The 25,686-nt window shown below is 41.2% G+C and overlaps 1 protein-coding gene across 1 annotated transcript in view; it reads right to left on the minus strand.

Annotated features, from left to right (window-relative positions):
• Positions 1–25,686, minus strand: part of UBAC2 (UBA domain containing 2) — a 168,017-nt gene that overhangs the window by 36,472 nt on the left and 105,859 nt on the right. Inside the window, exon 7 of the mRNA XM_075918761.2 lies at positions 1,722–1,967. Within this exon, the coding sequence (XP_075774876.2) occupies positions 1,722–1,967 (246 nt within the window). The remainder of the gene's footprint in view (positions 1–1,721; positions 1,968–25,686) is intronic.

The following is a 25,686-nucleotide window of genomic DNA, read 5'->3' on the forward strand; positions in this document are numbered from 1 at the left end:
GTGTTAGGTAAAATTCAGACAGTTTTTACACACAATACAAGACAATCCCACAGTACTTTTCTAGCTTGCCCAGGAGCCTTTTTCAACCCAACCTGTGATTTTATCTAGTATTTTATTTACCAAACTCTCTCAGTTGACTCATTCTTCTCCTTTTTAAATACAAAATGATACCAAGAAATGTCAGGAGAGTTGAACCCCTCATGTTTTCCTCTCAGCTTCAGTTAGATATCATCCTATTGACTCTTTTAGGCTAAATTAAAATCAATCATATATATAAGAGAAGTAAGTCTATCAGTGTTTTCAACCCTAACACAAACCACACTTTTAACTAGTTTTAACTGTTTACAATAGTGTATCTTGTTCAATCAGGCCAGAACTTTCCCCTCCCTTCCTTCCATAGCAGCACCCTCCACCCAGCACATAACATAGCATCTAAATGTAGTAATGTGTGGCTAAAATTCAGAGGGATAAAATGCAATTCAGATGATTTCTCATTCTCATGCAGCTTGTAAGTTACAAAACTCAGAAATTCCAGATGTTCACCTGGCTTTACTAGACTGCCAATTTATACACCATAGGATAAATGCAAATTGAGGTATCAGCTGCTTTGTTTTACTGTCTTACAAGGACAAGCAGGTAAGCACTTGCCCTTCTCCATACCACCAAAACTGAGAAAAATAAAGAGACTTTAACAATCTAATTAATAAGTAAATAAAATGCAAGCCCTAAAAGCAGCAACAGGAAAGTACTGTGGTTGATGTCTGTAGGAAAATCAGAGAGAAAAAATTGTACATGCTTTCAAAAAGCAACAAGCCTGGTGCAAAATGGTTGATGTAATCTCTCTATTTACCCATGCAAAACACTGAACTACAGAGCTAATTTTCAGACTCTCTGAAGCAGTTGGGTAACTGTTCTGACTGTTGGCATGGTCTGGAGTATCAGAATATTCTGAACATTAATTGTCTGCCACAGACCCTTGCCACAGGCCCTTGAAAGGCCTAATGGTCTAAGTAGTGGTGGTCAGAGGATAAGAACAGCACCAAAGGACAAAGGTGTAGTCAGGAACCAGGAATCAAAGCCAAGGGTAATAACCAGGGCTAGAAGTCTGAGAGCAAGCAAAGAAGTAGGTCAGTTGTTATGGCTGGCAGGGGAATCCACCTTGTCACATATACACTTCCTGGAACTCCTGCTGGGCTTAAATAGCGTGCCCAAATAGAGGACCAATCAGGAGCCATGAAAGAAGTTGTCAGTACAGTCACCTGAGGTAGTACTTACCGTGATCTTTATCTTGGCAGGAATTATGTGACAATGAACACAGATGCAACACAACTGCTGGGTTGCAACAAAGAGGTAATAGTCATTAAGCAACGTATAATCCTGGGTTCTAGTCCCTGCTTAACTTCACAACTGTAGGCTTTGGTAAATCACTTAACAGCTTAAGCTCATTTAGCTTCTGGTGAAAGAGTGTGATGCCACCTACCTACCCATAGGAGTTCTGTGAATATTAGTTCATTTTTGGAAATGAACTCTGATCACATAAAACTTACATAAATATTCACTAACATTAAATAACATACAATTACTGTACATAATTCCATTAGGGAAAAAATTAAAATAAGACTGTGTGTGTTCCTAAACTGGATCCATAAATTGTGATGAACCAAAATCCCCCTCCCTCCATATTTCCATAATCATACACCTTATAAATAATTTATCTATACCTGATGTTGTCTTTGCAGTCTCATCTGTGCAAACTGAGACATCATGAGTTGACGATCCAGTAATTCCATTCTCTGCTGTCTCTGGATGTCCACTGTTGCTCCCATTCCTACTCGAATCTCATTGGATGGTTCTGCAGATGAGAATATTGGTTCAAGAGTCCAAGAAAATATCTTTGCCAGCCAACTGGGAACACAAAGCACCTGATGAACTTTTAACACACTACTGTTGTAGCACATCCCAGAAATCTGAAAAAAAAGCAAAACAAAATATATATATATATATATTTTACAACACAAAACCTTAACTGGCTGACAGAGATAGGTTGTTCTTTCATTTTCAAGACAAATGTAATCTAGCCAGAGTCATTAGTGGAGAATCCATGACTTACAATATGGTATTTCTTCATCCTCCACTTCCATTACAACCACCAACTTTTTGAAACTCCACAGATTGCATTACTTGCGAATGAAGTATATTTCTTGTTTCCTTTTGTAGGAATAAAGCCAAATACCGGCATAGTGACTTAACAATAGGCAAAATTCAAATAGTTAAAGCTTTCGATCTCTGGTAAAGCAAATTATCCTGGCTGGCCTTAAAACAGATATGGGGAAAAAGTACCACGATACCACAGTACTGTGAAGATTTTGGGCACCTGCTTTAAAATTCACCCAATGGTATCCCATGGCTCATGCTTCACATTAAATCTCTAGAGCTGGGGGATATGAGCCAATCTACTTCCCCCCTGACCTGCAGCTGACAAATGGGTATTAAAGCCTCTAAAAGGGGAAAGGAAAGGGGAAATACCTGGTGTCCCCAAAGTTTCTCTCCTTCCCTTCTTGCCAGTCCCCTTTTGTCACTGGTTCCATCAACTCCTTCCACCCATTGAGACTGGTGGGTGGCATTTCTGCTTAACTCCCTGCCCACACCCCAGGCAGAGAAAAACAGATCTAGTTAATTTTACTTCTTTCAAGTTTCGATAGTGGGGGATTTCATAGGGTCACATGACTAAACTGTTACCAGTTTCAGATAACACAGACTGCTATGTTAAAATAATTAAATCTAGCAAGTTTTCCCAACACAAAAATTAAAAAGGTTTATCAAAACCCTATTTTTTAAACGGTAGCACTGGATAGTTTGTGTGTCTAATCAGAAACTTCCTCTTTTTACGAGATTCTTTCTGAATACCTTATTAATGGACCAACTCCCTACCCCACTTTCAATAAGCGCACAGCCTATGTCCATATTTACCTCCTCCCTAGAATTTTGCTTTATTGCTATCCCAAAGCAACATGAATCTCAGCTTATGTTTCATTTACAAAAATGGGGGAGGGGGTTAGGGTTTTTTCTCCAAGATTACCTTTGACCTAGCTCATTACATCCCACTTGACACTAGCTGTACTCACCTGCAGCATAAGTCATCAACAGGTGCTACCTTGAATTCTATTACAAGGTTGCAGCTCAAATGACTTAATAGAAGAGAACTCATTCCTTCACAGGGGTCTAAAGTCTGCATGACACAAGAATCTCTGAATGTCAACTAGAGGGCTCTGGTGTACAGAGATCCCTGGATTCACCAAAAGAATGTCATGTCTGTAATAAAAGTCATTGGTGGTCATAATCATTGTGAGATGTAAGCACAGAGAATATGTAAGAAATTATGAACATATACTAAAGATTATGTTCTCTAAGTTGCAGTTTAAAACAGGTCACTCAAAAGTAGAACGTGATGGAATACACTTGCCTCTAGGGTTTGGTGGCGGGGACCATTGTGCCCATTGTGCTCTACAAAAGGTGTCTGCTAGCTTTCTAAGACAAGGGCTTAGGAAGAAAATTTGGAGACCTCAGAAAAAAACCTAACAGGAAGAAGTAAACAGTGAGTAAAGGGAAATCTTATCTTGAGGTTAACATCGCAGGTTTGCTCTTCGTTAAGTTTGGGCTTTAGAATATGCATTGTGGTATGTTATTTTACATATAAGCTTTTGTTCCCATCTCCTATTGTGATTTTTATTTGAATCTCTATTTTAAAAAAAATATATTTTCTTTTGTTTTAAATCTGACAAGTTCTGTGAGTATGACTCATACAGTGGTTTAAGGTAAACCTTATAAACTGTGGTGCAGTGTTCCTTTGGGAACACAAGATTTGGGACCTGGTCCCTTCAAAGTGTTCCCCTGTGGTATCTAGCATCTGTTTATTGGATACCCACTGAAATCCCATATCCTGTGTTCCCAAACTTAACTAAAAAACTATCCTTCGGTCTAAAGATGTTTATTTCACCCAAACTTCTCTATAGTGTTTTCCACCAAGCTTGATAGAGATAATTTTTATTAAAGCAAACTCACTGTGCATTTACTTCCTATCTGAATACTATCTGGGTGTCTTTGTTCCTCTAAATATACCAGAGCAAACCTGTGATGTTAACCTCAAGATAAGGTTTCCCTTTACCAACTGTTTACTTCTTCCTGTAGGGTTTTTTCTGAAGTCTCCAAATTTTCTTCCTTGGCTGTATCTGTTGTCAAGCTGCAAGGCAAAGACAGAGCTGAAGGAGCCCAGAGGACACTGTCTAAGTAGTTGTCAAGCTGACTGTGTTAAGGAGTTGACTTCCTCAGTCTGCAGTAGGGATGTAACTGTGTAACCATTGAAATGGTTAACCAATAAGCATGAGCTTATCAGTTATCGTAACAGTTACAGGCTGGTTTCTGGCCCCGCTCCTGGGGAGCTAGCTGCCTCCCCACGCTTCTGGCTCTGAATGAGATTCCTCAGCATGAGGAAGTAGCTGGCTCCCTGGGAGCAGTGCCAGGAGCCAAGAGTGGGAGAAGACTTAAAAAAGCAGCAGAATTGGGCTGCCACCCTGAGCTGCTGCCTCTGTATCAGGCAGCTGGCTCCCTGGGAAGGGCACAGCAGGTAGGAGCTTAAAAGCCAGCTCCCAGCATACACCGGCTCCTAGGGAGCCAGCTGCCGCTCTGTGCTGCAGGCTCTGCAGTATAAAGCTTCTACTGCAGAACCTGCAGCACAGCCTGCTCCATAGGAGTGGGGCCAGCAGCTGGGAGCCAACTCTCAGTGCACACTGGCTGCCAGCCCCACTCCCCGGGAGTCAGCTCTGCTGGGGCTCTGCAGTAGAAGCATTATACTACAGAGCCCACAGCGCGTAACCATGTAACTACTAAGATTTTTAACTGTTATATGGTTACCTAATTAACCACTTTTTAACAACTCTTGCCTGCAGGCATATGATAATAGGATGACTCAGAGGCCTTAGCATTCACACAGTCATCACAGTCATTTCAGCATTTGTGACATCATATTATTCAAACTGGACAGTCTCTACAACAAAGGATTAATGGACACAAAACAGATATTCTAAATGATAATACATAGAAACCAGTTGGGGAACATTTTAACTTGCTGGGGCACTCATTAATGGATTTTTATGGAATGGGCTATTCTGTTACAAAACAATTTCAGTAATCAACTAGAGAAAGAAGCTGCAGAGCTAGCCTTCATATGCAAATTTTATAGTCTCTCGCTCAGCTTGAACAAAGATATAAACTGGATGGGCCATTATATTCAATGACATCAAAGGCTATGTATCAGCTACTTACAGCCTACTATATTAGCCTCATATAGCACAGATACTTTAATTGACAGGGTTTTCCCCCCCTTTCTTTCTCCTCCTACTCTCCCCTCTTTTCTGCTCTATATTTCAAAATTTGGGCCCCATGCTCCATATTTATCATCCAAAGAAGTGGGTTGTGCCCATGAAATCTCGTGATACTATTTAAATATTTGGTTAGTCTCTAAAGTGCTACAGGACCATTGGTTTTTTTTAAGTATTTGTGACATGCCTTTATGATCTGTTATGCCACCAGAATATACTTAGATAGCATTGTGTGAAATAGATGATAGTGATGACAGAAGAGAACTATAAAAATGATTATCAGAACAAGGATGCAAAAGGGATTATAACCACTCCACATTCATTCAACATTTATTTGCTAGAATACAGCTAACCTCCATATGGTATGTAGAACTTACTGCTGCAAGTAAAGGAAAGTACATGTGAATCAACCTTATTGTATTTTTCTGATTATATCAATGTCTGTTGTTCATCCATTGAGAATAAGGATGTACTAGAGAAAAAAACATAGATGGTGGAGAAGAGGGAGTGTGTTCTTCTTGGAAGGGACGGAAATCATTAAATGTACTTCCCTGTAATCCAAGAAAGGTTTTGACTGGCTTCCTAAACTAGACTAAGGTTGGACATAGGAATGGAAGGTTCTTTATTCCCTCACAACTAAATCTCACATCTCTACTAAAAACCTATTATAAGGGCAATTAATCTATACCAGAAACTTGCCAATGTCAGTCAGAAACTAGTCTATGGCTATAAACAACGACATAAGTACCCTTTACTTATAGTAAATAGTAAATTTTCCTTTACTATCCAGAGCAACTAGTAGAAACTCTATTGAGCACTCATCTGTCCATTTAAAAAAAAACGCATTGTTTTCAAAACAAACTATAACTGAAATGAGCTCAGTGGTTAATAGTATGATGTTACCATCAGCAACAAGAAAAAAACCCCAACAAAGCAAGTGATGACAGTAAAGGAAAATCTATATCAAAATGAGGCTTGATAAATCCTGCAGAATGACTAATGGTATTTCAAACACAAACAGAATAATCTCCATGCCGATTTCAAATACAAATTATAGCTCTGAGTCACTAATACCTATCCTGACAAAATTTCATATAATTTTATTTAATTTTTATACTATATGATTGTTAACATAACTTAAGGTCTATACTAAAATACAGAACAGAAAGCACCGAGTGAGAGAAAAGACTAGTAGGTGAGAGAGCTAGTGGAAAAGGGATTGTATATACTACTTTGTGTCCAAACTATGTCCAAAAACAACAGATGGTTTTTATCCTGGGAATTCCCATTTCCTTACCTTCTCCCCAATTTGCAGATGAGGAACTAAAGCATAGAGATGCTAAGTAACTTGTACAAAGTTATACAGAAAATTCATGGAGAAGCAGGGAATTGAACCTATCACCATGTCCTTGACCAGTGGTCCAACCACTGTATAATCCTTCCTCCTATGTCCAGAATAGGTTTCCTAGCAACTATAAAATTTAAGGAAGAGGTCTCTCCAGCACAGTGAGCCTGCACAGTTGATCTGCAGAACACTAACACTTTTCAAAAAATATAACACATGGAAGAATGTATTCAACTGTGAAAAATACTCATAAAAATAGACTATTTTAATTCATCCAACCACTTCCATATTTGTAGATTTTTTTTTTTTTTTAGTTTCACTTCAGATCCTTTCTGATTTACTACTACATTTATTAACCTATTAGCTGGAAGTATACGCACCTTTTAATACATTACTCACTTAATTCTAAAAATATTTTCATGAAGTCTAATCTTTTGAAGAAGAGATTATTTGCATAATTTCCAACAAAACCATTAAAAGTGCAATTACGTGCAGTGAAAATATCTTGTGATACAACTTGGTTTAATGTCATGCACATATTTAATGTCACATTATTTCCAAAGAACTTCCTCTTCAGTTCGTTCACATGCAGAGCTTGATTTGTATCACCTTAAAAACAAGACTGAAAAAGTATAGGTAAAGAAATTGAGTTACTTTTCTTTTTGTAAAAAAAGATTTATATCGGTGCTGATCTTTTGAGAATCTCTAATGTTTAAGGTCTATTAATTTGCCAGTAAATGATGTTAATTAAAGATCATTCACTCATCAAATTATATGTATCTGACCTTAAACAATACATGTCTTATTGTTGAAAGGCTGCTGCTCATATGGCAACAAGGATTCAGAAGTTTAAAAATTAAAACAAAACAAAACAAAATCACTGTCCAGGGTCTTTGCTGTCAATTGCTAAAATAAAACAAAAAAACAGTATGAACAATAAAACATTTTGGATTTTGAGCTGCCCAAGTGTGATTGACTTACTTTTTGATAGCTTGAACATAATAACTTATAATGTTTTCAAAGACAATCTTAGGGCCTGCTCCTACAGTGTTCTGAAAAGAGGACACTTTCTGTGCTACAAAATATTTACAATATTGCTCTGAAAGGATCTTTTTATAGTTTAACTTTATATTTTTCTGCTAGTCCTTAAAATAAATTGTTTCTAAATCCTTCTCCCTACCCCACACAAAGTCAGCTACTTCCTAATGGACCCCCCCACAAAACATTAGACTTTTAAGAAAAAGGAAGTATCTGTGGTTTATTTTACATTTGGTAAATGAAACATAGACGTGCTAAGATGACACTCTACGTGACAGACACATATCTGTATTATTTTACTAAGTGAAATGTTTGCAATTTAACTAGCTTTATCTGAAATCCATTAAAAAGAAAAACTAAAGGAAATAAGCAATGGATAGACCAGTGCGGGAAGTTGTGCTCACAGAGTATTTTTCTGTTGAAGGGTCTTGTGTTCACATATATTCAGATTTCAAGGCCAGAAGGAAACATTTAATTACATACACATAACACAGGTCGTAGAATTACAATGGTAACTTGTGTGAAGTTAAAGCATATCTTTCAAAAAGACATTCAGTCTCGATTAGAAGACTGCCAATCTGCCTGGTTCAAGTGATTTTAACAATCAGTTTTTAAAATGGGTGTCTTATTTCTAATTTGAATTTATCTGGCTTTAACCTCCAGGCATTAGTTCTGGTTATGCCTTTGTTCAAGAAAGAGCTTTTTAGGACTGAAAGGCTCCTGGCTAGGCCAGAGCTTGGCCACTACAGCCTGGCTAAAAAGGGCAACTGAAGCCAGCTAAGCAAGTTTGTTGCGTGAGGGGCTAATGGGAAACAGCTGTACGTCTTATTAGCCAGAAGGCTAGATAAGGCTGCCAAGCGGCAGCTGTGGGAGAAGTAGGAGAGGAGTCAGACAGTGGCTGAGTGTGTTTCCCTGCCAGCTAAGATGCTGCTGAGCTTGCTGCAAAAACAAAGCTTGGTAAATAGATAGGGGTGGGAAATTGGCATGGACAATAAAAGGCATGGGTGATCGTACAATAAAAGGTCTCTGGTTGATTTGTGGCTAAAGAAGGGGTCCCAGGACAAGGAGCCTGGGTGAGGATTTTGCCACAGGACCTCAATTTTTCCCCATGAAGAGGCCTACCTAATTTGCAGTCTATTTTGATCAATTTCATGGTTATGGGATTTTAAAAACAGTACATTTCATGATTTCAGCTATTTAAGTCTAAAATTTCACCATGTTGTAACTGTAGGGGTCCTGACCCCAAAGCAGTTGTGAATGGGGTCACAAGATTATTGTAGGTGGGGCTATTATGATACTGCTACACTTACTTCTGTGCTCCTGGTGGTGATGGGGTTGCCTTCACACCTGGGCAGCTGGAGAGCGGGGGCTGCTGGCCAGCTTTCCTTTTTATACAACCCTTAATTTTTTATCAAATGAATCATAGATCAGCTTTTTCATTATTTTGCCTGGAATTCATGTCAACATAACTGACCTATAGTTATACCTTGATTATCTGTTTACATCAGCACGTTAGTCCTTTTCAAATCTTCTGGAATTTTTCTGGTATTCCAAGATTTACTAAAAATTAATATCTGCAGACCCAAGGTCCACACAGTCAATTCTTCTAGTACCTTGGGGTCAAGTTATTTTGGGCCTTGTGATTTAAAACGTGGAACGTCATCCCTAGTCTAATGGAAAGGGAAGTATTTCTTTATCTACACATAGTAGGAGTACAACATCCTGCAACCTCCCAAATACAGAACAGAAATATTTACTGAATTCAGAAATATTTACTGAATTTATCTCCTTTTCTAAATTATTATTATTAATAATTTTACTATTTCCTTCTAATAACAGGCTTTTATCATAGCTAGGATTTTTTTTATTCCTAATACAAACCTCTTCCTTTCACCCCACCCTTAATGCTGCCACTAACGTCACAGACGTGTACATTTGTTCTCTTCTGCAAACCATTTTTTTTTTTACTCCATTAATGTAAGTCCTTTAGTGTCTGGTGAGGTCACTACTGAAAGAGCTGATGCACTCCCTGAACTGAATGTACAATTTTGAGACCAAAATTGGTAGTTCAGTTTGGATTTCTTCTATGACAGTACAGAGCCCTAGTCACATACCACTTGGCCAAGCCTCTCTTACATAAAACCTTGTTCTCTATTTAACACAGGTTTTTCTAAAAGCACAGTTATGTGGGCTCCTGATCGTTGTTTTGATTTAATTACAACAGACATATGATGACTAGAAAGTGTTTCTTTGGGAGGTGAAACTGTGCCTATGTCATAGGCTTTGTTTGCTCTTTTACCCTTGACTTTCAGTACTGACTTCCCACTCTAATACTCTGGCTCTCTTTATTGACTTTCCTCTCTCAAGTTGATAGATATCTTTCACGTATAAAATATTTATAAAACCAAAAAACTCAAGATGCTAGTACTGTAACAAAGCATATGTGGGGTTTTTTTTTTGGGTTGTGATGCCTTTCCTTCCCTATACCTGACTCCCTCAACTTTTTCCATGACTTACTGTTCTATACATTTCTTTCCTATGTACTTCCTATTTTTGTTATTCCACTTCCCCCAATACTCCCCTCATTTATTTTTTCATTTCCCTGACGTTGAGTTGCTTCCTCCTCCCATACCCAATTATTTAATGCATTGTTTTCACCCATTCCTTCCACTCCTCTGTTTGTGTTCAATATGCTACATGACAAGTTCATTGCTCTAAACCTCTATTAGGCAATACCTCTAGGGCATACATCACTCTTTACTGTTTAATAATAAATATTTCAATTATGAAAAATATATAAGCATGCATATAACTTTAAACAAGTGACAGTAAATCACTTGGATTTCAGTAGAACACACATGCTTAAAGTACAGCCAACCTCAGGCATTCAAAAATCATGACAACCTAAACATCGCTATTTTTAAAAAGAATAAATTTGGGGTTCTTTTCTGGTTTCTGAGGATATCAGATACAAAGGGCTTCACATTTTCAAGCTTTTGTCTACAATCATAACTAAAATAATAGTTTCAAATGTGCTGAAGGCACAATATTGACAGTAGGGTCAAGTCACCAAGTATCACTAAAATGTGTTTGAACCTCACTTGGAAAATTATTCTTCTGCTAATGGAAAGCATAAATAAGGGTATGTCTACACTACCCCCCCCCCAGTTCGAACTAGGGGGGTAGTGTAGTCATTCGGAGTTGCAAATGAAGCCCGGGATTTGAATTTCCCAGGCTTCATTTGCATGATGCCGGCCGGCGCCATTTTTAAATGCCGGCTAGTTCGGACCCCGTGCCGCGTGGCTACACGCGGCATGGACTAGCTAGTTCAGATTAGGCTTCCTAGGTGTACAGCTAGTTCGGAATAGGAAGCCTAATCCGAACTAGCTAGTCTGTGCCGCATGTAGCCGCGCGGCACGGGGTCCGAGCCAGCATTTAAAAATGGCGCCGGCCGGCATCATGCAAATGAAGCCTGGGAAATTCAAATCCCGGGCTTCATTTGCAACTCTGAATGACTACACTACCCCCCTAGTTCGAACTAGGGGGGTAGTGTAGACATACCCTAAGCAAGTATTCTTCAATTTTAATAAAACAAGTGTGTGGGAATTCCCAGTATCTTCTTCCTTTCCAGGCTAAAAAGACTTGGTTGTCTTATGTATTGTGATAGATCCAGGGCAGCTAGCTACAATAGTTTGGTGGAAGGCAGACATGTTGGGATCTGGATGAATGCTTTTCTGTTTTCTGAATAAAATTCCAGAGACTGAAGTCACATAGTCCAGGCAGGCAGGCACCTTGGGCTAATTAAGAGCTTGCCTGAAGCAGCAGGCTAATCAGGCACCTATAGTTAATTAAGGTCTTCTGAGTTATTTTAAAAGGTTTCCCCTAGGTAAGGGAGGGGGAAGGAGAAAAGTGATGGAATGAGAGGAGGAAATGTGTTGCTGAGAAAAGAAAGATTCACTCAGGTATCAGGGAGAAGTTACTAGGGGAGCACTTGTGGGACATGGCCCAGTGAAAAGGCTGCTGTATTGGGGCCATAGGAAAAATTGTCTGTTACCATTATTTAGGATCCCTGGGCCAGAACCTGGAGTAGTGGACAGGCTTGGGTTCCCCCCTCAATCTTCCGCACACCAATAAAAAGTCTGATCCTGGAAAAAGGGGACCCAGGATCATAGAGAAGTCTCCCTCCAATCCTTTGACTTTGCCAATGATGAGAATAGCTCAGTAAGTTGTGACTCTGATCTCTAGAGAAAGATAAGAGACAGCTTGGAGGGTCACACAGCAAGCCTCTGAGTCATATAATAATAATCTAGAAGCATAGGACCCACGGGGCATGGCTGGAGCTTTGTCACAGTATGTACTGTTCGAAGTGTAATTTGAAGCCATGACAAATGTTCAGTCTAAGTCTTATTATACACCTACCAACCTATGCCAGCAAAACTATATCGCTCAGACGTATGGATTCCCCCATCCTCTCCCAAAGAGATGTAGCTATACTGAATCTCACCCCACGTTCGCGCCTTGGAGAACGTTATATCTTCCTGCAGCACTATACAACAGAAAAACCCTTACTGAGGTTTGTGTTTCCAGCTCCCCAGCAAGGGAAACTGCTTTGTCACAACCCATTCGTGCTTTATGAAAATTGGCTTATGAATATGCATTATTAAAAGACCCTTTAGGCAAAATGCGTCATGTAACGTATCATTTTTAAACTTACAACCTGCTGAATGTGTATATTCTATTTTTGTGCATGCATCATTCTTCTCTGTGAAGTTACAAATATGAAGTGTGGATCTATTTATAATTCTCCATGTTCTAATGAAGGCCATTACTGAAACCTGGGAAACTAAATGGCTCACTGCTCAAGGTAACAATCTGTGACTGGTTTTGTTTTTCCTGTAATCCTGTATTGTGGTTGGTCATGCCAGGACATGTTTCCGGCCACCTGATGCTCGAACCCATTTTGGATGTCGTATGTTTCCACTCAAGGTGAGAGAAACATGAACTGAGCACAAAGAATCCCTGATTCGGGGGGAAAAAAGGTGGAAAATCAACAATAATAGGGATGGCCAGAGATTAGGAGACCAGCAGCGTCAGTTTCACCAGCGGTTGAATCGAGACGCTTGGGGCAGAGCAACTGGAGTGCTGCCAGGTTGGTCCCGCAACGCCGCTCCTTGGTACTAGGGGACCAACCCGGCAGCACCCCAGCTACTCTGCCCCAGGCATCCCCAAGTCAGCTGCTGCTGAAACTGATCAGCGGCTGATTCCAGCACTCCAGCTGCTCTGCCCCAGGCGTCCCCAAGAGCAGCTGGGGTGCTGCCGGGTTGGTCCTGCAGCTCCGAGGGGCAGCGCTATAGGACCAACCCCACAGCACGCCAGCTGCTCTGCTCCCGGCTTCCCCGATTCAGCTGCTGGTCAGTTTCAGCAGCGGCTGAATGGGGGAAGCCTGTCTGGCTGCCCCAGCACTTCCGGGTTCCTGATGGTGTCAGACGCTCAGGAGTGCCAGAGCATTGGATGCCGGACCAATGGAGTTTTAATGGAGTTTTACTGTATTTTTTCAAAACACAGCACAATATACAAGTACGCTAGAACTATAAAGTTGTATAAGAACATTTGATTTAAAAATTATAAAGAGCAGACACAGATTTCAGAGCAGTTTGCTTTTTAAGTCTAAATGGTATCTACAAAACATGTCACATTTCAAGGAAGTTCAGTACTTTTAACATGAAGAATGTTTAAATCTAAATGCTTCAGAGTCTGAGACAATGCGCAAATTGGTGAGGGCCTAGAAGACTCAGACTATCCCACAGTTTGAGAGGCTGTACACTACTTATTTAGCAAGTAAATTGCTACAAAACCAATACGTTGCACTAAGTATAAAAGACAGTCATTTCAACATTTACAGCACAAAAAGGGAAGAGGTTCAGACACACTCTGTTTTCTACAAAATACAGCCCTTTGCAACACAGATAACAGAAACCTTGATACAAGAAGTTGTGTGATGATAATATCTGCCACATACACATGGAATTCATTGTTGCGTGTGGAAACACTCACTTGCTGGTACCAACCTGAGTTTACCTCTTGATGCAGTTATGCTGTAGCTAATATTGAGTGAGCCTTGACATGCTCCTCATATTTCAATTCTGCAAGAGTATAACAATGAGACATATAAAATGACAGCCAATCAGAAATGTACTGGTTTGGGGGAAAAAGCTGATTTGTGCATGTTTAATGCATCATATAACTAGAAAGGCCATTATATGGAGCTGTGCTTATTTATGGGGAAAAAATAACACACACACAAAGAAACCTTTGTTTCCAGGCTTAACTATGTGCTGATCGGAGAAACCTGTGGAGAGGACTATTGGTTGAAAGTAAATGTAATAAAGGCACAAGTCCATTTTATAAAGTTAAAAGTTGGTGCATCATTTATCACCCATATAGCTTGCAGCTGCCCATTTTGAAGATATAAACTGCTCCCAGAAATACATCTATACATAATAAAACAGCTTGAGCTTGCACAAATCAGGAACAGTATTCCCTCTAATTTCTTCCACTGCTGAACGGAATGAATTTTCTTATGTGCACCAATGTAGACGTGATATGCAACACATCACTTTCATATTGTGCACATAACAAAATTCATGTGCTGGGACCAAGGGGTTCTGAGTATTAGAGGGAAGTTTAGGCCTGGGACAGAGGATTGGAGGGCAACAGTGTGTGTTAGAATTGAAAGTTTTATTCTTTTTATATTTGTATTTTAGGATTAATAATATAGCAATGTAAGGTAACATATTATCACATTTAATATTTTATTAAACTAAGCTCTTTAGTAATAGATAGATAGATAGATAGATAGATAGATAGATAGATAGATAGATAGATAGATAGATAGATAGATAGATAGATAGATGTTAAAGTTTAGTAAGTAAAGAGACAGGATCTCATATTGTGTCTATGTCAATGAGATTAGAGGAGTATTGAAGGCCTGAGCATTCAGTGTGAATTGTTTTAATTACATAAGGCACTTTACAATGCTGTTTGCTTTTGTTCAATACAAAACTTTGCTGTTTATATCTCTGTGAAAGAAAGTTTGTATGAATGAGATATGGTGTGAAGGTCATCGTTAGAGCCAGATGGTCAAGAGAGAAGGGGGAGAATGCGAGGTGAAGACAAACTGTAAAAGACAGATTGCGAAGAGACATATCGGCGTCAGAGAAACCATCAGTGCATACCCACGATCAAGAACTAATCAGGTTGGCAGATTGATGACTCTAAAGGTGAGTCGACCCTAAAAACCAACTGATTAACAATCCAGGACAGGATGAGCCTTTCGAGATGTTGTGGGAATGATTAACATCAAAAAGATAATATGCCGGACACAGACTGACACAGCAGAATCCATAGACTTCAACAGAGAAAAGGATTATAAAAGCAGGGTGCCTTACTACGGAACTTTGGGTTCATCTTGCCACCAACTCCAGATGAGCATTGGATTGCGACCGACAAAAAGGCCCTGCTCTTCCTCTGTGATTGAGCTGGCTGGTCACTAGATTGACACAGACTCTGGATTGGTAAACTATAACATGGTCTGGTGGGACTGTGTGGCTACGTCTAGATTGCATCCCTTTTTCGTAAAAGGGATGCAAATTAGACATAAAGCAATTGCTAATGAAGTGGGAATTTAAATCTCCCCCACTTCATTAGCATAAAAATGGCTGCCTTTTTTTTTGGCACAGAGCTTTGCCGGAAAAAAGCGCCAGTCTAGACACAGATCTTTCGGAAAATAAAGCCTTTTCCGAAAAATCCTTTATCCTTTATTTTAAGAGGTATAAGGGATCCTTCGGAAAAGGCTTTATTTTCCGAAAGATCCGAATCTAGGCTGGCGCTTTTTTCCGGCAAAGCTCCGTGCCGAAAAAAGCGGCAGCCATTTTTATGCTAATGAAGCGAGGGAGATTTAAATTCCCGCTTCATTAGCAATTGCGATCCGTCTAATTTGCATCCCTTTTACGAAAAAGGGATGCAATCTAGATGTAGCCTGTGTGTATATGGTGTTTGTGTATGAATGACTGAAAAGCATATGCAACTGTTCTATTCTCAATATATGCGGCATACTGCCTTTTCCCCTATAAAAGAGCTCATGAGCTTCGTTTAAGCATAACATGAGGTCTCCAGCTAGGGGTGCAGGCTCTTGGGCAGGGCTAGAGTTGAGGGACTCAAGGCTGGGACAGAGGGTTGGTGTGCAAGGGCTCTGGCTGGGTGCAGGTTCTGGGGTAGGGCTGGGGCTGAGGGGGTTACGGGGTAGGAGGATGCTCAGGGCTGATGGGGCTTAAGGTGGGGTAGGGGATTGGGACTTGGGCTTACCTGAGTGGCTCCTGGGTAGCTGGCATGGAGAGGCTCCTTCCCACTGCCCTGCAGCTTCAGGACTTGGGGAGCGATCTGTCCACGTTGTAACCCTTATCCCCTATGCTCCCAATGGAGCTTAATGGGAAGCTGCATAGCCACACAGCTTGGGGGGGGGGGGGGAGAAGGGGCTTAGATTTGAAGGTTCAAAGGGGCTTCTCTCAGGTCTGTGGAAAACATTCTGTTTTTTAATTCTAATAGCAAATAATGGTACTAAAATACTTATTTTGATCTAGTAGAGTAAAAAAGAAGCCTCTAATTTGTATTCTACACTGACACAGATTCCACAATCCAGACAGACGTACATGAAGCTGAGCTAGAAACAGAATTCCTTCCCTCCTCCCAATTCTAATGATGGAACATATGCCCTATTTGCAGGAAGAGATACTATACAACAAATCTGTGATTCTATGATCAATCCAACTTCATACTACAAACTTTCCAAAATTTTCTAATAACTATACATGCCATATCAATAGATATATGTGAAATATGTTTTTGTCACTAGTAGGTTTCCCTCAAACTAGTTAATAGCCATTGACAAGGCACACAGAAAGAGGAACAACTCAAAACTATTATTTTCAATCTGTTTTTTTGCACAGAAACCTAAGGCTACATCTACATTTGCATGATTTTGTGCAAATACTCTTTAATGCAAGAGTTTTTGTGTTAGAGTATTTGCGCAGGAGAACATCTACACCGGCATGTGCTTTTGTCAAGAGCATCCGTGCCAGTGTAGACACTCTCTTGCGCAAGAAATTTTAGCCATTGGGCTTTCTTGCGCAAGAAATTCATGTTGCCTGTCTACACTAACCTTTTGTGCAAGAACAGTTGCTCAAGAGGGATTATTCCTAAGCAGGAGCATCATAGTTCTTGCGCAAGAAACACTGATTTCACACATTAGAACATCAGTGTTCTTGCGCAAGAACTCCCCGCCAGTGTAGACAGGCAGCATGTTATTGAGCAAAAGTGGCCGCTTTGGAGCAAGATCGCACCAATGTAGACACAGCCTAAGAGTTCTGCAGGGAACAGTATCAATACAAGACTGGGAGAGGAAGAAATACAGCTGCATATCTAGCATTTCCCTCTTTCCATGTGTAAGTGAGAGCAATCTGTGTGTGAAGTACATATGTGCCTGCAGCTCTTTTGACCTGCCAGGCTGACCTATCCCTGAGTGATTAGTTTCCCTCAGAAGAGACCCAGCTCATCAGTTTTGTCTGGTAATTTACACATGTATTTCATCAGTTATGATTTAGTCAAATGGACTCATTAGGTTTTGTACTTGATCTTTAACTTGTAAAAGAGAACGTAATGGGCCTAACAAAATAAATGAGAACTTGACAACTATTCAGAAATGAAGAGTATAAGTTTGACAGGAGCTAGATTTCCAAAGATACTATGTGCAGACATTTGGGTGCCTAATTTGTGTTTCTAACTAACAGAATGGGCATGCAAGAGTAATAACTGTGTTACACACGTAACACACTGCCATGGCTGTGTATCCAAATATATTATCATTTTGCATGGGCAATCCTTAAAATCTGGCCCAAACTGACTAGTCAGTTACATAAAATAAAATAAAATAAAATAAAATAAAATAAAATAAAATAAAATAAAATAAAATAAAATAAAGGAAGTTACTCACCCTGTGCAACAACAACTGTTCTTCAAGGTGTGTCCCCTCGTGGGTGTTCCACTGTTGGTGACGGGATATCCCGGAGCTGCAGAGCGGAGCTTTTTTGAGCTGTTGTCAGCAGGCCACACGTGCATGAAGAGTACCTTGCGCTGGTCTTCTTTGGCATCCTGGGCACGCGGTCCGACCCCCTCCTTCAGTTCCTCGTCTCCACCTCAGTGACTATGACTCTGAGTAGAGGGGAGGATAGGAGGTTCGGGGAGCCCCCATGGGGACACACACCACGAAAAACTGTCGTTACTGCACGAAAAACTGTGAGAAACTCCCTGTTCTTCTTCAGGTGTCGTCCCCATGGGTGCTCTGCTGTTGGTGACTACAAAGCAGTACTCAACATGGATAGTGGGAATCCGAGTCACTGCTTGGCAGCTGAAGATATACCACAGTAATCACCACTGTATCTGCTGCCAGTTGAGGCATTATGGAGTACTATCTGGCAAAAGCACGGTCTGACAACCAACTGGCAGCTTAGTAAATGTCCTTAAGAGCCACGTTGCTTAAGAAAGCCATGGAAGTTGCAGTGGCACAGGTTGAATGTGCCTTCAGTGGAACTGTCAATGGTTTGTTGCAGAGGTATGACACCACAGTATACATGATTTTATATATATATGATACATTGCACAGAAATTGGTGTACCCTTTAAATGTGTCGCAATGGATATGAATAGGTGTGGGGACCTCCAGAATGATTGTGTCCTGTCTCTATAAAAGGCCAGAGTCCTATGGATGATGGGGGTATGGAGCATTGCATCCCTGGTGGATGCATGAGGCTTGGGGAAAAATGTTGGTAGTACTATGGGCTCGTTGACATGGAAAATTGTTCTGTCCTTGGGTTAAAATGTTGGGTGCAGTTGTAAGGTCACTTTGTCCTTGGTAAAGACTGTTTATGGTAGACACATCACGAGGGCTCCTATCTCACTAACCCACCTTGCAGAGGTGATGGCTCTCAAGAATAACACCTTCATTAGTAGGAACAGGAGTGGGCAAGTTGCTATGGGCTCAAAGGGAAGTCTCATGAGACTGTCCAGAATTAGGTCCAGGTTCTAGGAAGGGGGTGGAACTGTATGCAGAGGGTAGATGTTCTGGAGACCTCACAGGAACCTCCTTGTTATGGGGTGTGCAAAGACAGATGATCCATCTATCCACTTTTGGAAGGCCATTATTGCTGTGAGGTGTACTTTGATGAAAGAGACTGATAAGCCTCCAAGTTTTCAGGTGGTATATATAGTCGAGAATATGACAACATGGTGTACTGTGAGGATCAATATGGGCCTGCTGACACCAAGAAGAGAACTGCTTCCATTTCTGCAGGTAAATGGCTCTGGTTGAAGGTCTTCTACTCTGTAGAAGGACAGATCTCACTTGTTCTTAACATAGGAACCAGACAGAAGCCATGTGTGCAGGTGAAGAGTGTGGGGTGAGGAGTGAAGCAGTTTGCCTCCATCCTGGAAGAGGATATCATGACAGGGTAGGAGATGATAAGGCCTTGCTGTGGACATCGAGTGTAGGTATGGGAACCAGGTTTGTCTGGCCCAGGATGGAGCTACCAAAATTACTAGAGCTCTGTCCATCCAGATCTTGCGTGGGATTCTAGGAATGAGTTGGATGGGTGGGAAGGTATAGTGTAGGGGCTCATCCCAGTGGATCAGGAATGCATCGCCCTGGGATCTCTTGCCCAGTCCCACTCGTGAACAGAAGTGGGAGCACAAAGAGATCTATGGCAGGATATCCCCAACAGCAAAAGATGCAGGTAAGCACTGTTGGGTATAGTTCCCATTTGTGGTTGATTGAAAAGTTGCAGCAATTCTTAGCTGTAGTGTGGCCAAAGAATATACCTTTCTTCTGAACAGGTCTAACTTTTTGTGTTCCTTGTCATTAGATACTGGTCTGGACTGAGAGAGTTTTGTACAATAATTGGCAGTGTCCATAACCACAGAATTTGGTTGCAGGTGTGAAACAAAGGAAATCGAAGTCCTTTTGGAAAGACGAAGTATTTTCTGTCGGCCTTCTTACATGTTGGTTGGATGGAAGTGGGTGTTTGCCAAATTTCATCTGACACCTCCATGATGGCCTCATCTGTTAGGTGAGTATCTTCCAGTATTATAGCTTCATCAGGGGATGATGATGAATTATCGGCCAGAAAATCTCCATGGTCTTGGATTTCCATGTGTTCATCTGTGATTTGACCCTCCTCATCAGAATTCACTATGGTTGGTGTGGTATGGGATGGCAAGGGTGGAGGAGGTTTCGTCACCAGAGTAGATGGAGCTGTGGACCATCTTCTACAGTGAACGCAGTGGTCCCATAGGGACCAGTGGGGAGGATAGTGGGGTGAAGGATATGGCCACTCCAATACCAGGGTGGATGATGAGATGACAAGAAGCAGTGTGGGAGGAGTGTTTTAATGAGAAAATCGTGAAACACAGCATGCTCAGAAAGTACAGGAGAACCCACATAGTGTAGGGAAGCATACATTGAGAATGGCAGTGGAGAAGAGTCCCTCGAGAGGGGGAGCACTGTGCCTGCCGCTTATTTCAGGTGCCAGCAAAGCACATTGTGCCTGGCTCCCATCATGGTGAGTGGAATGTGCCGGTGTCTCTGTGGTGGGGGGGGGGGGATGATATCGTCTCAGGTGCTGAGAAGCATGGGTTTGATGTGAGTCCCTTGTGTGCAGGCTGTTTGTTTGATGGTGCCACTGTTGTTGGTAGAACGTCTCTAAGTATTGCCGGCACCAGCGTGGACACGCGGCGGTAAAAGCTCTGCAGTGCCAATGTGGTTTTTTTTTTGGTACCACAGCTATTCGCGGTGTGGCAGTAGCAGTGCCAGATCGAGGCCTAAGCTCCGTGGTGCCAAAGGTGCCCAGTGTGTTCCCTTTGGTCACCCTGGGAGACAGGGTGGGAGGCAATCATTTCGAGGGGGACAGTCTGTTTTCCGGGCGTTTGTAGGGCAAAGGGGAGGTAACTCTTTTTGTAGGAGCCTGCCCCGGAAGCAAAGAGGATTGCGAGTCCTCTGGTTGAATAGCTTTCTTGAACAAAATCATTAGGAGCAGAGGCTCCCTATCTTTTCTGGCTCTGGCCATGAGATTGCAGCAATGACTGCATTTTAAGGGCACATGAGCTTCCTCTATGCAGTGAATACAGGCTGAATGTTTGTCTCACATTTCTTAAAGCCAGGAGAACCCGGCATTGTGTAGTCAGTGTGCGCTGCAGAAGTGTTAACTGACACTCTGTGGTTTCTCTCGCCTTCTCTTGTCTTGTTGTTTTGTTTTCTCTTCATCTTTTACTTTTAAATGAGGGGAAGTATTTGGTTATTTGAGGAAGCTGCCAGCAGCTCCATTAGGAGCTGACAAGAACTTTTTTTCCCCCAAGAATGGAGACATAAAATAATAATCTGAAGAAAAAGGGATAAGGCTAACTAATTTTCTCTCTGAGGAGAACAAAACATTGAGGAGAATGAAGAGCTCCATCTGCGACCCAGGACAGTAGAAGAGGAACTGAAGGAGGGAGGGTTGGGCCGCACGCACAGGATGCCAAAGCGAGACCAGCATGAGGCGCTCTTCGCGCATGTATGACCCAAGTTTGACAACTGCTCAAAAAAGCTCTGCTCTGTAGCTCCAGGACATCCCGTCACCAACAGTGGAGCACCCATGGGGACATCACCTGAAGAAGAAAAAAAGAGTAGTACAACTGTCACAAAGACACATATACACAGTCTGACAAATCAAAATATTAAATACCTTGCAGAAATATACACACAGATGTTATAAAATGCTTTTGCAGTATTAAGTGGCAAAATATGAACCATAGTAAAATGTAGAGTGTATAATATTTAATGTAATAATTTTTCTCAGTTGCAAATTGAAACTTTCGTCTCGCTCTCTTTTTAAGAAAAAAGGAAGCAACTGGCTATATTTAGAGGTGTGATGGTTATGTTACGCAAGAGACATCTGGAATACAGGAGATGTATTTGTTTTCTGAATTACAACACTAATCTTATGATCCTTCAGCAGATGACACAGACAAAGCATGTTTCATATAAATATTATGGACTGAAAAATTTCAACTTGTGCTAATGACGTGTTTCGTAACTATAAACCTGGTGTTGATCTAAAATGATATACAAAGTGAAATGATATTTTGAAGTGTTTATTCCAACAGTGAAAGTTCAGTTCAATCCTATCAAATTGCTACAAATGAAAATTAAATGTGATCAACTTACAATTTTTTAAAACATTTTGTTTTGAAAAAGTATTGAAGCCAAGCACACAAATGCATTTTATTACACATGTCTCAGTATAAAAAAGTGTACAATTTTTGAAAATGAGTATTCTGAAAAAGTGTTACAACACAGATTCTAAAAAAACCGCAACAAACAAAAAAAACCATTAGGCAGAAAGTTACTTTCAAGATATCTATGTCAGGTGCAAAGACATTGCCCTACCATCTAATACAGGGGTCTCCAAACTTTTCAGCCCGAGGGCCGCATTAACTATCAAACAGCAGTTCGGGGGCCGACTACACACTTGAGGTCCAAATAAAAAACAATCAAAACATGGATGTTGTTTTTAATTATTTATTTAATATTATTTTATTCAGTTATTATTTAATAACACATTCATACACTACACATGAACACCTGTATTAGTGTGAATGGTGAAATTGTTTCCTGGATGCCAAAATAGCAGACATTTCTGGCTTTAGATTTGTTGTCCCTAACATCAACAGTGACCTGAGATTATCATCGGACAAGTTTGTTCTCAAATTGTTCTTCACGTATTTCATTCTTGAAAATGTTTGTTCCCACAGGTATGTTGTTCCAAAGATTGAAAGGTACCTTGATGCAAAAGTTTTGACATTAGGAAAGTCTTCCTTGGGCAAAAACTGGTAAAAACCCACCAGTCCTATTTTGAACTTGTCCCTAAGGAGGTCATTTGCTTGCAACTCAATGACTTCCAGCTGCAGTTCATCTGGGCAACTGGCCACATCTGCTTCAAATGGGTTTTGAAACAATCTCACTTCTTCTGCCTTTGAATCCAAAAAGGTCTCCACGGGCCGGATGAGAGGGCCTCGCGGGCCGCATCCGGCCCCCGGGCCGTAGTTTGGAGACCCCTGATCTAATAAATAAGGCGTAAAAATCAGTTTCCCTTTACTCCCCCTGAATACTTGTGACAAAAGAAGGACTACAAAAAGAGATACTAGAGTAACAGCTTGGAGGAAGTCATAGCTCCTGCTCAGGGTGAGGCTGAACTCCATGATGCAGAAGCTTTGATTGATTACTTTTTGCTTATGTTACCTTGGTTTTAGTTACATTTACAACAATATTGAACCACTGAAAAGATTTTGCTGCCTCTAGCTGCATTTTGTTTTTGCTCAGTCATTCTACCAGCTCAGAGTACAATTTAGAATACGGTTTGGTTTGGAAATAGTTATGTGATTACTGGGCTGTGGAAATGATACCTCACTCTTCTGTTAGGCCTGTGCTTACCTATCTTCTTAAAGTTGGTATAAGTCATTGCCAAATTTCTGATCTATCAAAAAAGAGTGATAGATCAAAACTCAAAGAGTTTTTGATCTATCAAAACTCAAAGAGTGATAGATCAAAACATCAAAACTCAAGATGTTCATGATGAGAACATGAACGTGTTATTCATGTTCTAAACTAGGTGGTTTAATACTTAGCTGCTTTGAGAGAGGTGCCAACTTTCACAGAGCTATAAACAGAGCCAGCATTTTGACACAAGAAATCTGCAGCTGTGTCATACGCCTAATGAAATTTCGAGGGCATACAAAGTTAAAGGAAGAATCTCAGCAACTTACTTGTGGGAGAACAGGATGATCATAAAAATATTTTAAGAAAAAACTTGAATGTAATGCAAACTGTATCAGCATTTAAAAGTGTCTCAACGTTAAAAAAAATAACAGAGGAGCAGATTTCACACTTCACTGAGCAAACATGGGGAACATTATTTCACACCTTTCTTACTGCTACAATATAGTGACATACGGTTGTTTTCACATTCTAGCAGGGTGACAAAACATGAATTTATGCCATCACAGTACAACAGCTACAAAACTAAACGCTAAAATGAAAGTCCGCGGTTTGTTAAGAACATATAACAATAAAATACTTGGCTGAATAAAGTATATAAAATGCTTTATTAGAATTAACATTTCTATGGTATTATGACTATTAATCATGATGTGTTTAATGCAGAGATGGGGAACCTACGGACCATGGGCCAGATCCAGCCTGTGGCTCCCCTTGATCTGGCCTGTGAGGCTTGGGGCTCTGTCCCCTACAGCAGGACAATCCAGCACTGGCACTTCGAGACTTAGCGCAACGCCGCCCCTCCCCCCCCGTCCCCATGTGGCTGGAGGGTGGCTGAGGTGAGGAGCCCTGAGTACTGTGGGCCAGATCAAGGTGAGCCATGAGTTGCATCTGGCCTGTGGGGCTCTGCCTGACAGGGAGAGAAGCGTCTCGGCACGCTGCCAGCCCAGGGAAACTCGGCCCTTCATTCATTTGCGACTCCACCCCCGTTGCTCCCACTGGCCAGGAATCATCGCCAAAGGGAGAAGCAGGAGGTGGTGGCACGGAACAATCTGTGCCCCAATAGGAGCTGCGTCATGAAAGCATCTCAATCCCTGGCTCCCTCCCAGATCCCACACCTCCATCCTCAGCCTGCTCCTGCACCCCACCTCCAATCCAGACCCCACACCGGCACCTTTGCTCCTGCTCAGACCCTGCAAGCCACCAATGTTCATTCCGCTTTTTTCCATCTATATGTGGAATAAATGTTATGTGCATCAAGGCTTGTGCGGATGTGCACCAACACTAGAAATACATGCCGCCAGCTGTGGGGGCTCTGTTAATCAGGTGGGCGGCACCTGAATCTCTCCTGGGTGGCCACCCAAGCGCATACCCTGCTCCCTGTCAGCCCCTTCCAGCACACTGAGCCCCTCTTTTTGGCCCCCTCCCAGAGCCCAGGTGGTCCCCCAGAAAATCTGGAACCCCCAGAAGAGTTAATCTGGCCGTTGGGGGTACCCTGAGCCTCAATGCCCCCACATGGGGCTGGAGAGTGACAGGAGTTTCTCTTTTTTCTGCTTCTCAGTGGGAGGGGTAAGTCAGTGACAGTTTGGGATTTTTTGTTTTTGTTTTTTGCTTCTTACTTGTGTGTGGCCTCCAACTGACTTCTATGTGGGTCGGTAACCTCAACCCAAAACATGTCCACTAAAATTATATCCTGAGAAAATGATGCCAACCAGCAAATTTACCCAAGATAATCTTGCTAAAACAAAAGGAAAAACTATGTAGCACTTTAAAGACTAACAAGATGGTTTAATAGGTGATGACCTTTCGTGGGCCAGACCCACTTCCTCAGATCATATTCTGGAAGAGAATTGGCATGACCATATATACCAAAGGAATACAATGAAAAAAGTGCACACATAATTAAACTTACAAAGGGAGAGAGGCAGGGAATAGCTATTTATGAGTCAATGAATGGCTAATCAGGAGTGATAAATGGGGAAGCTATCTTTGTAATGGTTAAGGTAATTAGCATCTTTGTTAAGGCCCATTCGTAAAGTGTCAAATTTAAGCATGAAAAAAAGTTCTGAAGTTTCCCTTTGTAATCTGGTGTTAAAGTCTCTTTGAAGTAAGATGCATGTAGTAAGGTCAATAAGACTACGTCCAGGTAGGTAGAAATGAAAAGCAACTGTTTTTTCCTTGTGAAGATGTCCGATTTGTGGCCATTAATTCTTTGGCAAGTGTCTGAGAAGTCTGTCCAATATACATAGCAGAAGGACACTGTTGGCACATGATGGCATACATTAT

This window comes from Pelodiscus sinensis, chromosome 1 (genome assembly GCF_052426305.1).
Source record: "Pelodiscus sinensis isolate ZL-2025 chromosome 1, ASM5242630v1, whole genome shotgun sequence".
NCBI lineage: Eukaryota > Metazoa > Chordata > Testudines > Trionychidae > Pelodiscus > Pelodiscus sinensis.